At 36.1% G+C, this 12062-nt stretch overlaps 1 protein-coding gene across 8 annotated transcripts in view; it reads left to right on the top strand.

Annotated features, from left to right (window-relative positions):
* caskin1 (CASK interacting protein 1) overlaps window positions 1-12062 on the top strand; it is a 97794-nt gene that overhangs the window by 57558 nt on the left and 28174 nt on the right. For all 8 annotated transcript variants that reach the window (XM_016441544.1, XM_016441545.1, XM_016441548.1 and 5 more), the window contains exon 2: window positions 2170-2221. In XM_016441544.1, the coding sequence (XP_016297030.1) occupies window positions 2170-2221 (52 nt within the window). The remainder of the gene's footprint in view (window positions 1-2169; window positions 2222-12062) is intronic.

The following is a 12062-nucleotide window of genomic DNA, read 5'->3' as shown; positions in this document are numbered from 1 at the left end:
GATCTTGCTGAGGGGTCCTGGTTGCCATGGTAACCAGGGGCCTGGGGTCGTTCCCAGACATGCTGGCCTGGCACCCAGTATGCTTATTGGGTGAGGGGTCTGTGATTATTTGTTAATCTAATGAAAAATGGTGTGTCTGATTGGTCCAAATGCTACAGCTTCATCTGGCATTCAGACCTCTCAATGCCTTTTTTTTCCACTCCAATTTTTCTAACTGCATGTCTCTACAAAGCCTGTGAACAACAGATGATGCCCTGAGCCTTGAAATGATCCCTCACCCTGCCTTTTTTTTGTATCACCAAGTACTCAACACTTGTCCCACTTTGGACGGCCTGCAGACAGAGAGAGAGAGATGAGTCACAGAGAACCTTTTCCACTACATCTCATAACATTCTTCTGTCTGGGAACGGCGGATATGCAGAATCAATCGTGGCTGGACAGCATTCGCTGTTTCTCCCCTTGCTGCTGTCTCTAGTCCTGCAGTCAGCTCTTTGATTTTTCCATTAGAACATCAGTCTCTTTTGTCCACCCCAATATTTTAGCACAAAGCAACAATGGAGAGCATGTCGTAGTCTTCTAAGAGGAGACATCTCAGGCATGTTAGATTTCTCCTCAGTCAAAAGGGAGTCAATTTTGTCTTGTGTGCTTGTGTTGGAAACTTCATTCAGTTGAGGTCATTTCAGGTGTGAGAGCACTGTTGTCATTTGGGGGAAATATATGCCGGCTTGACAGCTGTTGTGTACCTCTAGTAGACTATAATAGTACATGCTGATTTTATTACTTTTTTTTTATACGGGCCCTAGTTGTTGCAGGCTCATTAATTTTTACAAAGAGGCAAAACTCCTCCTCTTGTCCCCAGAGCGAACATCTCCAGGCTCATATTTGTACCTCTTAATATTTCCGTACAACAAGGCAACCCAGTTCTGTCTGTGCTCTGAGTGTGTCAGTGTGATGCAATTTTTGTTTTCAGGTTTGAAGACCAGATTTTGCTGACCCATATTTTTCCTCACTATCCAGCGGGTTAACTGTGGGCACTATAAAAAGATCTGAGAGATGCATCTACAAAATATTTCTGGGAGAATTTGGGCAGAGTTTAGATCTACTCATTTAATATGTGCATCAAAGCTAAAACTGATGTTTATTGTATTGCTTATACAGCTGAGTAAATAACCAACTAGTCATTTAGTGAGGTTAACTATTTTATCCAGATCTGTTTACCATTTAAAAGTTTGCAGCCTGGAGATCTCCAAATGGGGGAGGGTGGAGTTCACGCCCCATTTTGGAGATCTCTGGTCTGCAGTTATATCTACTTGGAACTCTTCCTTTAAACCTGCCTCCTGGTCCCCTGGTGGCGCTGTGAGTAAAGCATGAGTGATTTATGGGTGGAAGAAAATGCAACACCAGTATTCAGTGCTCCACAGAGTCCCTTTTATGGCTGTGCTGCTGTTAGGGGAAGTGATGGAGTGAACAGCCCCTAGAGACAGGCATAGCGTTCTTCCCCGTGTCTGTTGGGAAACAAGACAGTTTGCCATCTACGCAGCTCCATATGAATGCAAACTAAAAATGGTCATGGTGTATAACCTCACATGACCGTAAAAGGAAGGTTTTTTTTGTTTGTTTGTTTGTTTTTTTTGCGTGTGACTAGGATGCATGTGTTACTGTCAGTGCTGAACAATAGTTCTGGCCCACACAACTGAGAAGAATGCTTATCCTGTTGTTCTTCCTTTCTAATTAGCATGCCCAAACTATGAAGATTATGCAATGTTTATGTAAAAGTATACATTTCAATCATTGATTATGCACAAAAAATGATCATAGTTCCATCTCAAGGGTTTTTATTTGGAAGCTGGAAGGCAGTGCAGAGTTTTAGGTTCAGAGTGTGTAGTTTTCACTGCTGGTCATGTAGCTCTTGTACACACTCATTATTCTAGTGCATACTCAAAGTTATAGTCCTAAAATAGTGAATTTTCCAATGCAAATGGAAAATTCAAGCCCTAAATCAAATGCACTGGCCTAAAAACACTTATTTGTTGAAATGTTACTTTTTGCTATATAAACTGTATATAAAACCCTACTATCATATAACATGCTGTGAAATGTCCTTACTCCCACAGTGTACTGTTGCTTTTTAATCATACTCATCCTTCTTTCCCTCTCTTCTTTCTTTAGAGTTGCTGGGCTCTGCCAAGAAGGTGAACGTCAACTTCCAGGACACTGATGGGTGAGTGGGACATATAAGGACTTTATATGGCTCCATGTGGCAGTCTCTTGTAAACATGATCGTTCCTGTCTGACTGCCAAATATCCTCGGGATCTGCCAGAGCTCATGTGTGCTTGTTGGTTTAGAAAATTTTTTATCCAAGTCTCTTTCCCAGTCACTCTCTTTTTTCTGTGTATCCCACTCACCTCCATATACATTATTGTTTGTTTATTTCTTTCTTAACGCCAATCCAGCATCTATGGCTATATTCATGGCGAGAACCAGTTAATCCATACACAAGTCCATATACATTAAATAATCGTATCAATCCATAACTGCTCTTTAATTTGAACCTAATCAGTGCTTAATTATTATATAGTGGTTAGAAAATGTGGCATTTTTGTAAATAAATGTATCACAGACACTTTTTTGAGTAAAACATAAAAAGTAGTTTATTACATTTTAAATTGTAAAGGGGTATGCTCAAAATTAAGACAAAAGAATTTGAACCCTTTTTGGTTGTCAACTGTTAATGAAACATGTTACTACTCTATATCTATTTTTTTAGTGCTGTCAAATTGTTGTCAAAAGTTTTTGTTTATATAATATATGAGTGTGTACTGTGTATATTTATTATGTATGTATGTATAAATACAAACACATGCATGTGTATATTTAAGAAAAATATGTTGTTTATATATTGAATATATTTATATATAATATGAAATGTAATAATATAAATATATATACATGTAAATATTTTAAATATATATACTGTATGTGTGTGTATTTATATATACATAATAAATAAACAGTACACATACATATATTATGTAAACAAACTTTTATTTTGGATGCGATTAATCGCGATTAATCGTTTGACAGCACAATTTTTTTTTTCATTTGAAATATAACTTCTTTTTGGCATGATAATTTTAGTTAGAAATAAACAAAATACTAATGCATTCAAACCCAGGTTCTTGCTTTATATTAAGCCTATAATGTTTTTTATTCAGAGCTGTTCGATGAGATTTGGCAGAAAAGGTCTGTAAACATTGAAAAATAAAACTCTATTACTATTTTATGTTTAAACCACAGATGGCAACAGAGAGTCCACTATTCTGTAGTATACATTTTAAAATGTGGCTTAACTGTCCAAATGCTCTTTGGGACTGTACATTGCACAGCATAATTGTATGTCGATTGCTGATAAAATCTAGCTAGATTATGAGTATGACATATTTGCTCTCATCCAAATTGCTTCTGCCACATTCAAAAACTCTTTCAGCCACCCTTGATGTTTGTTCAGTTCTATCCAGCGTGTTTCAGAGGCAGAGAGCATTGTGTTATTTGTGCTAGCGTCACAGAGAGTTGAATCAGCCATTTGTTGGGCTGCTTTGTTCCAAATATCCTGTAGACATTTTCCCCCCGGATGTTGTAATGGTGTACAATATTGGTTGTTAATCATGCACTCTACTGTAGTTTTTCTTGAGTAAAGAAGAGCTGAAAAGAAGACTGTGTTGAGATATAATGCAAACGGAGGTTTGTGGTTTGACACCGAGCAGAAAGACACCTGAATTGAAGCATAAATGTTTCTAGTGCTGCATGGTCAGTTATTTCTGTTGATGCAGCTGAAAAAAAAAAACTATAGAATAAAAAATAGGGATTCAACAATATTAATGGATCTAGTCAAACCAAAGATGTAAACTGATTCTCTGTGATTTCATTTTGTCAGAGTGCCATACAAATACATAGCCTACAATGAAGAAAATGTGAGCTTGGGAACAATTGACTCTTATGAACGATGTTGACCTGAACGACCATCTTTATCTAGTAGGGGTGTGCGATACTGACAAAAAATTACATCTTAGTATTTTTGGGGATTTTTAATTTTTTTATATAAATAATAATTAAACAAAATTGTGTAATTTTGTGTATTAAAAAAAAGTGTGTTTTTGTGGTGGTACCTTGACTGATTAGACCTATCATGGATAAATAAATATGACTCTAAAACCACCAGTAGGTGGTAGTAAGTCCCTGTTTTAATGAGTGATTCATTGAATCATTTGTTTAAATGATACGTTCAAAATGGCTGATTCATTTAGAAACGAAGCAAGCGACTGTCTTTATGAATGGATCATTGAGTGACACATCGTCAAAACAATTACAGTATTTTAATAGACGATAAATATTGCACACCCCTGTTATCTAGTTATACTGTCAACTTTAAAAACATTTGGCTCCTAAGTTAAATCTTTTAGGAGCCAATAGGTCCCTTTTTTGTCTGTAGTCTTTTCAGTCAGCCTTTTCTCCAGCCATTAAAGGCGTTGTGGCGAAGACAGAATTTCACAGAAATTGCACCTCACACACAAAAGCACACTCATACACACGGTGGATGGGCAGGCTGCCATAAACGCTCATTGGTTCTCACATGCGCAGACGGATAGGCAAACACGCACTGACTCACTCTCACACATATGCAGTCGGGTGCAAATACACAAACATCATCTAACAAAACTACCCTTACACCAATCACAACAACATCGTTAGACTTTTTCAAATGACCCAAAAATACAGTAGGGGCCTGTCCTGCTTAAAGCTCAGAGATCCATAGATCAAAGGCTATTTTATTTTGCTGTAGTCTGTGAAGCGGTGAAACCGGCTGAATAATTAAAAAAAATCTCTTCTATTGATCACTGTCACTGAACAACGGTGGCATTCATCATCACAGCTCTGCTTCATTGGTTTTAAGGAAATGAAAGCTGTAACTCTAAACCGCTGAATACCTCCACGCAGCCCGAATCCTTACACACGCCATGTACAGTATTTACATGCGCAGCCTTCCTCAGGCCGAGCTCACATTTGTATCAGCGAGATAAATGACTCGCACATTAATTCCTTCTCCATAGACTATTGCTTTCTTAGCAGAGATGAAATTATGTTGTCTGCTGAGTGGAGAATAGAGCAGCAGCAGTGAGAAAATGGAGTGTGGAATGAGGGATGTCCCTATTTTCTGAGGTTAAACTGCCAGTTGGATGGGTGGTGGTCCTTCTAGCCTTGAAATGACAGTCAGACATCAACATCACCCTCCCCAGCGATCGCTTTAATATCTCGCACCCTGTGTGATTGTGAGGCCCTATGAAGGTTACACTGAAGAGCTGCACATGGATCAGCTACAATGTCTTAAATTTAAATTATATGAGTAAAGTTAGTCTTTAATATTCGCCAATAAGATTAGTCAGTAAGATTCCAGTGACAAGCACTTTGTCTGTACAGACCAGACATGACAGCTATGTGACGCAACAAAATTAATCAAACATTACAGCCAAACAGAAGCACAAGTGGGGGGGCTCTCTAAAAACTCAATGCACATAATGAAATAGATAAGTTTATCATCTAATTCATAACTATTAAACCATTTTAACATTATATACTGATTATCTTTTTATGAAATAAGCTTGTTGGTTCGCATAGAGTTAACAGTTTTAATGTTCATGCTTGCTTTCATTTATTTTCAATATCTGAGGTAAACTATCTACTGTTGCTGTCAGTATGGCTATAAAGGTCACACAAAATGATATTTAAACTCACATTAGACACTTTTAACATTGAATGAAGCACATAATCAGTACCTGAGATCATCATTGTCATAGCATGTATGTTGTTCAAACCGCAACATTGCAGAAATAGAAACCGTTTCTAACATAGAATCTGCTGTCACTCGTGCCATGTCTGATGTCACGCTGATTAACATGGAAAAGACACCTTTTATTGCGTGTCACAGTTTGGTGTCACATCTGGTTAGGACACAGTGTTAACCATAGCTTAGTGTTCATCATACCTGTTCCAACATTGCTAAGAATCTTAAGTTATAAGTAATTAAAAAATCATTGAATTTAAAAAGAAAAAAAAAACCATCTCTCTTCTATAAGTTGCATGATTTGAGGTATCATTCTTGCCCATAGCATAGGTGCCGTGAAGTTTTGTCTGGAAGAAGAGGTTTTAAGAATAGTAGAACAGTAACACTTCATAAACATCTATAATTAAAATAAAAAGAAATGATTAAATTATTATTAAAATAAAACTTATTATTATTATTATGATTATTAATGTATTTAAATCTGTATTTATGTCAGATCTGTTTATGATGCATCAGGATCATGAAAGAAGCAGCAGGAGCACAGCGTGAGGAGTGTCAGGTGCTTGATGCTGATAGGAGGATTGTGTGGTAGAATGTTCCGGTGGGCATCTGCGGGAACAATAAAAACAAAGGCGTTTTAGATGGGGCGCACACTAAGCTCCGATTTAAAGGCTTGTTGTGACAATGTTTTATACAGATTTGTGAAGGCAATGTGTCTCAGTGTGAAGGTCACTGGCACTGACAGCCACACAAACACACACTCTCGTTACGGTCAGAGTTGAGAGCCACAGCAAAATAGGAGGCTTTCAGTGGATTCTGAGATTGAAGGTCACTGGCACTGACAGCCACACAAACACACACTCTCGTTGCGGTCAGAGTTGAGAGCCACAGCAAAATAGGAGGCTTTCAGTGGATTCTGAGATAAGCTGTATCTGAAATGAACTCGAGGAACATTGCTACATGACTGCCATCTGCTGTGAGGCTGTGTTCATCGGGATAATCTTACTATGTCATCTCACACATCTCTGTGTGACTGTGTCTGTCTCGATCACATACCATAACAGCTTTCATACCAGACCTGTTTGTCATTTCTTCCAGGTGGATTCAAAGTCTGTCTTCCATGACCGGATAAACATAGGGTTAATAGACTGTTTGTAGAGGCTTCATCTTCTGTTTTTCTATTCAGCCCACATAAAAATCTAAGATTAATATATAGCTGCCAGCCCCCCTCTTGAAGCAATAAATAATTCTCTCAGCCACAACAGCTCATTTTCAGGCAAGAAGACTGAAATCCTGCTTTAGAGTATTTCCAATTTTGGTGGTGGGGATTTTGATTCTTCCCAGGATTCAAGTGTTTTGAGTCTGTTCACTAAAATGATTAGATTTGTTAGTTGATTTATTCAGTGTTTAATTGTTTTGATTACATTTTTACACTAGGGTGACAAATGATCAGTTTTATGTGATTTTAAATGTGATTTTAACTGAGACGGTTTTATTTGATTTGTTAAATAGCACTAAGTTTTAATATGCTTTTTTAAAAGTATTTGTGACAAGAAAACATTTTTCCTCTATTGCGTGAACTGCTGAGCGTGACTTTTATCTGTAAAAAGACCGATTTTTTTAGCCACCAAGGTCTCATTGGCTTTAAAAATGATAGACTTCAGTGAATAAGAAATAAGAGTCAGTGTACAAAAGTGAATGAGATTGGTTTGTTCGCTTAAATGATTTGTTTAAAAACAAACAAGTTAATTATCATGTCATTATGATGTCGCTACCACATGAAATGAGCAGCAGTCCTCTAATTAAACATGCAGCTTTAGCTCAGCAGATAATGCTCAATGTGTGTAATGCTGAGAATCAATGTAATGACTTTATTTTGAGGATCAAAAACGAGCTAATCTATAAACCTGCTGATGTCTTCAAAACACACAGCTTGGGCAGCTACGACTCAGTGGCAGGATTAATGATGCTGTTCTTTTATTGAATTCATTACCGCGCTCAGTGAGCATTAATAAAGCCTTAATTGTTCGGTCTAAACCCAATCAGCTAATTATGACTTTTCATTTCTTGAACTGCAACTCTGCACTTTCTTCCATGCAATTCGTCATCTTTAGACTTTTAATATACTAAGGGTTCCTGTTATGGCTGCCAATCAATATAACAGAAAAAAAAAATTAATTACGTGAAAGCCACACTGACTTGCCTTGAAACCATAAAAGTCACTTTTTAAACATGGCATTAATTTAAAGATTTTTTTATATGAGCAAGAGTTCTGGTATATAATAATTTGACTAAATTTTAGGTATGCATTATAAATCTGCAGTCATATTGGTTTTGGATAATAAAACTGGTTGAATTACATTACCATTTTTTCTATTCATCAAAGAATCCTATTAAATGTATGACTGTTTCTACAAAAACATTAAGCAACTGTTTTCAACATTGATATAAATAAGAAATGTGTCTTGAGCAGCAAATCAGCATATGATTTCTGAAAGATCATGTGACATTGAAGACTGGAGTAATGATGCTGAAAATTCAGCTTTAACATCACAGGAATAAATTACATTTGAAATTTATAACAATAGAAAATAATCGTTTTAAATAGTATTTTACAATATTACAGTTTTTACTATATATTTAATCAAATATATGCAGCCTTTGTGAACATAAGAGACTTTATGTTCACCATAAAAAACATTAAAAAAAAATGCTTACCCACCCAAACTTTTCAATGGTAGTGCATAGTAAGATAGGACCCTGCATTATTTGTCAATGTCAGGTTTTACCTTCACAAATTCACAAAATTCCATAATGGTGAATCTCTACTCAATTTTGCCAGGTAGTTTAGATATATATTTAACACCTAAGCAACACCCAGCGACAGCAATATTCCCACCACCTTGGCCAATCCAAATTGAGAAAATAACATTTTACAGGTATGTCATACGCACATTAGGACATCCATATGTAGCGCCCCTGCTCTCTTTGGTAGTAGAGATAACAGACATCTTGTGACAATAAATCTAAAGTGTTCTCATAAGAGGCTTAATGTTCTTTCTAATCTGAGATCATTCCCTTAAATGGGAGCACTAGAGGAGCAATAGTGGGAATTTGATTTATGAGCAAGGAAGAGCCTGTCATTTTGCTGCCTCCCCCTTTAATAAAACGATATGAAACCTGCCTTCATAAAAAAAGTGTTATGGAGAAAGAACAACTGAGAAACAGTAGAGCTGAGATATTTCAGAAACCGATATTACCAGCACTGACACAGAGGATTGTCTTGTTTGATGGCATTTTGTTGGAGATAAATGTTTAAGAGGCAGAGGAGCCAGTAGAGCTATAGATGTGCCTGGATTATTACCCATGATCCAACTGATGTGGCTGCCAGAAACCAAGTGTGTGAGATCACTGATGGATGAGTAGCAGTTTTTTCCATGTGAACAAACACTTTTTAAATTAACAGTGAAATGTGGGGGTCAATAACACAGTCTTCAGAGCTTGTAGTTTCATAGATCTGCTGGAACACAGAGGTATTTTTTGTTTATTTAACATGGTTGCCAATTCTTGCTAGTACTATGACATTTCTATGAGGGAGCAGACAAGTTTAGTGATTTAGTATATATAGTTATGAGTCCCCTGATAGTTACGAATAATCAAAACTAGTTGTTATATTTGCTAACTTGTGCCTTGAGGGCACAATTGTTCTCTTAATATCGGATTACATATAGTATGTGTAAAAATTTGGGATCCAAATTTGAAAAATATTGATTGAAAGAAAAATATATATACCCTAATAAAAAAGTAATACTATATATTTAAAATAAATGTATTTCATACTAATTATAGTTTAAATCTATTAACATATTTACTGGCATATCACTCGATACTTATAAAACTGATAATTAAACTTTATGTGGAGTACTACTTGTGCACAATGCACATTTCTTAATATTAAGTCAAAAATGTGTTTTATTGTCACCATCGATTAGGATTGTATGAATAATATCAGTCTTTAAATGCAAGATATTTCAAGTGTACCTGAAGTATACTTACAATAGTTCCACTTCAGCACAATCAAATATACTTTAGTATATCTTTAGTTGTACTTTAGCACTACTTACACACAACTAAAGTGCATTAAGCACAAAATTAGTTGTTTTGGCAGAAAATGGCAGATTTGGCATTATGATTGGTCAGATCGCCTGTCAATCAAACTCCCTGCCAAGGGTCAATTGCAGGCTATTTTTGCTGAGCACATAAATATGCAAATGTATTTGTAGTATACTTAGTGCTGATGGTGCTTCCTTTGGAGGGAACGCCTTTGGCTTTAGTACCCTCATTAAGAAAAGTAGGTCAGGCAGCATGTGTATATGTGTTCACCTCGTGAGAAAGAAAGACATGCACGCATATATGAAGAGACAAGGCTTACTGTATCTGGCCTACTAATAGAGAAAGTGCCACAGAGTGAAGAGGACAATGAATATTGTATGGCTTGTGAAGAGGAGCCTGGGAAACAGGGGACGTCGGGAGAGTGGGGTTTTCTGGACCATACCCCAGCATGCTCTGCTGCAGCCAGCGGCACAGTGCAGACCTGCATGATAGTGCCAGTGAGAGAGGGAGAGATGGGTCAGACTGGGTTCCTGTGAGTTTAGTATTCTGCTCTGAGCCGTGGCACGCCGAGGTTTACGTTCACGCTTGCACTGGCAGCCTCACAACCGTAGCCATGGTTACAGCATATTTCATGCACCAATCACAGAGAGAAAATCCAATGAGGGCTTTTTGTCTGCTCCACTTTGAAGAACCGTCTGCACTCTGCACATGCTGTATCATAATGCATTGTGGGAAAATACTAAAGCACGTAAATGATGCAGATAAACATACAGTATATACAAAAATCTTTATTGAGGTTTTAACAGTCAGTGTTTAGGCTATATTGTATATATGTGGGTTGTTTGAATGAATCTGCTGAAAAACTTGAATCTGAGAGCATTGTTTCTGAATTTTGCTGAAATTCCCTTTTTCATTTGACTAATTTATTCACTTACACATTAAAAGAGAGAGAGATGTGTTATTATAGTTGACATATTTCTATGTAAAATAACCAAACAAATGTCTCCCAGTTGTTTAGAGGATTTTTTTAAATATTTAATATTTACATATTTTATATTTATTTAAGTGTATGCGTTATATAAGTATTTGTCCAATACCATGAACAAAAATGCTCAATATATTAATTAAAAACTAAAATAAAATATGTACAATTATTTATTTTCTCATTTTTATATAGTGCAAAAATGCAATGTATGTTTAAATGATTATATTTGATTTCATAAAATGATTTTAAACACCTAAGGTGCATGCTGTGCGCATGGTTCGCACTAGAATAAATGTCAGGAATAAACATACTACTTTTTCATACTGATTCATACTAAAAAATAAACATATTAAATATATACTTTTATGTATATGTGTGTGTGTATTTTTATACATTCATTGTATATTACAGTTAATACAAATACACACACACACACACACACACACTTGTTTGATAACCTCATACTGATTCATACTGATACATACTGAAAATAAACGTGCTGCTTTTATAAATGAAAAAAGCACTTTAATTTTATAATGTAAAGAAATATAACTATTGTTAGTGATTATTGAGAAGTTCATGATTTTGATATTAATTCATTTTCCTTTAGTGGCCGTGTTTTTCTGCATAATTTAATTAGTCTGAAATGTTTTAATCGTTTTTTTTTTCTTCAATAAGAAGCCACAATGCTGGAGACTGGAATGTACTGTAGCTGTATGAGTTTGTGTTTGGAAAGTCAAAGCTGTTTTTGGTGCAGAATTCAAGATGGAGTGATTAAATCTTGTATATACAAACAGACTCACAATCTGCTGTCTCATATATAATCACGTGTTCTTACACTGGCAGACTTTGCTATTATCAAAAACAGCTGAGCAAACATACACACAGTGACACATGCACACATGAATGAGGCTGTAGCTCAAACACAGGCTCCTCGTATTAACTTCAAACTTGCAGTTCTGTGCAAGTTAATGAATGTTCTTGTAGTTCAAGTGTATGTGGTTGACAGTATTGTCTGCCAAGTCCTTTGTAAAGCAGTTGATGTGGCCTAGCTAAAGCAAGGCACAGGAGAGCAAGAGATATTAACATCTATCTATCTATCTATCTATCTATCTATCTATCTA

The sequence above is a fragment of the Sinocyclocheilus anshuiensis genome, unplaced genomic scaffold (assembly GCF_001515605.1).
Source record: "Sinocyclocheilus anshuiensis isolate Anshui unplaced genomic scaffold, SAMN03320099.WGS_v1.1 scaffold419, whole genome shotgun sequence".
Classification (NCBI taxonomy): Eukaryota; Metazoa; Chordata; class Actinopteri; order Cypriniformes; family Cyprinidae; genus Sinocyclocheilus; species Sinocyclocheilus anshuiensis.
The sequence above is the reverse complement of the archived record's forward strand: the minus strand, read 5'-3'. Positions and strand labels throughout refer to the sequence as shown.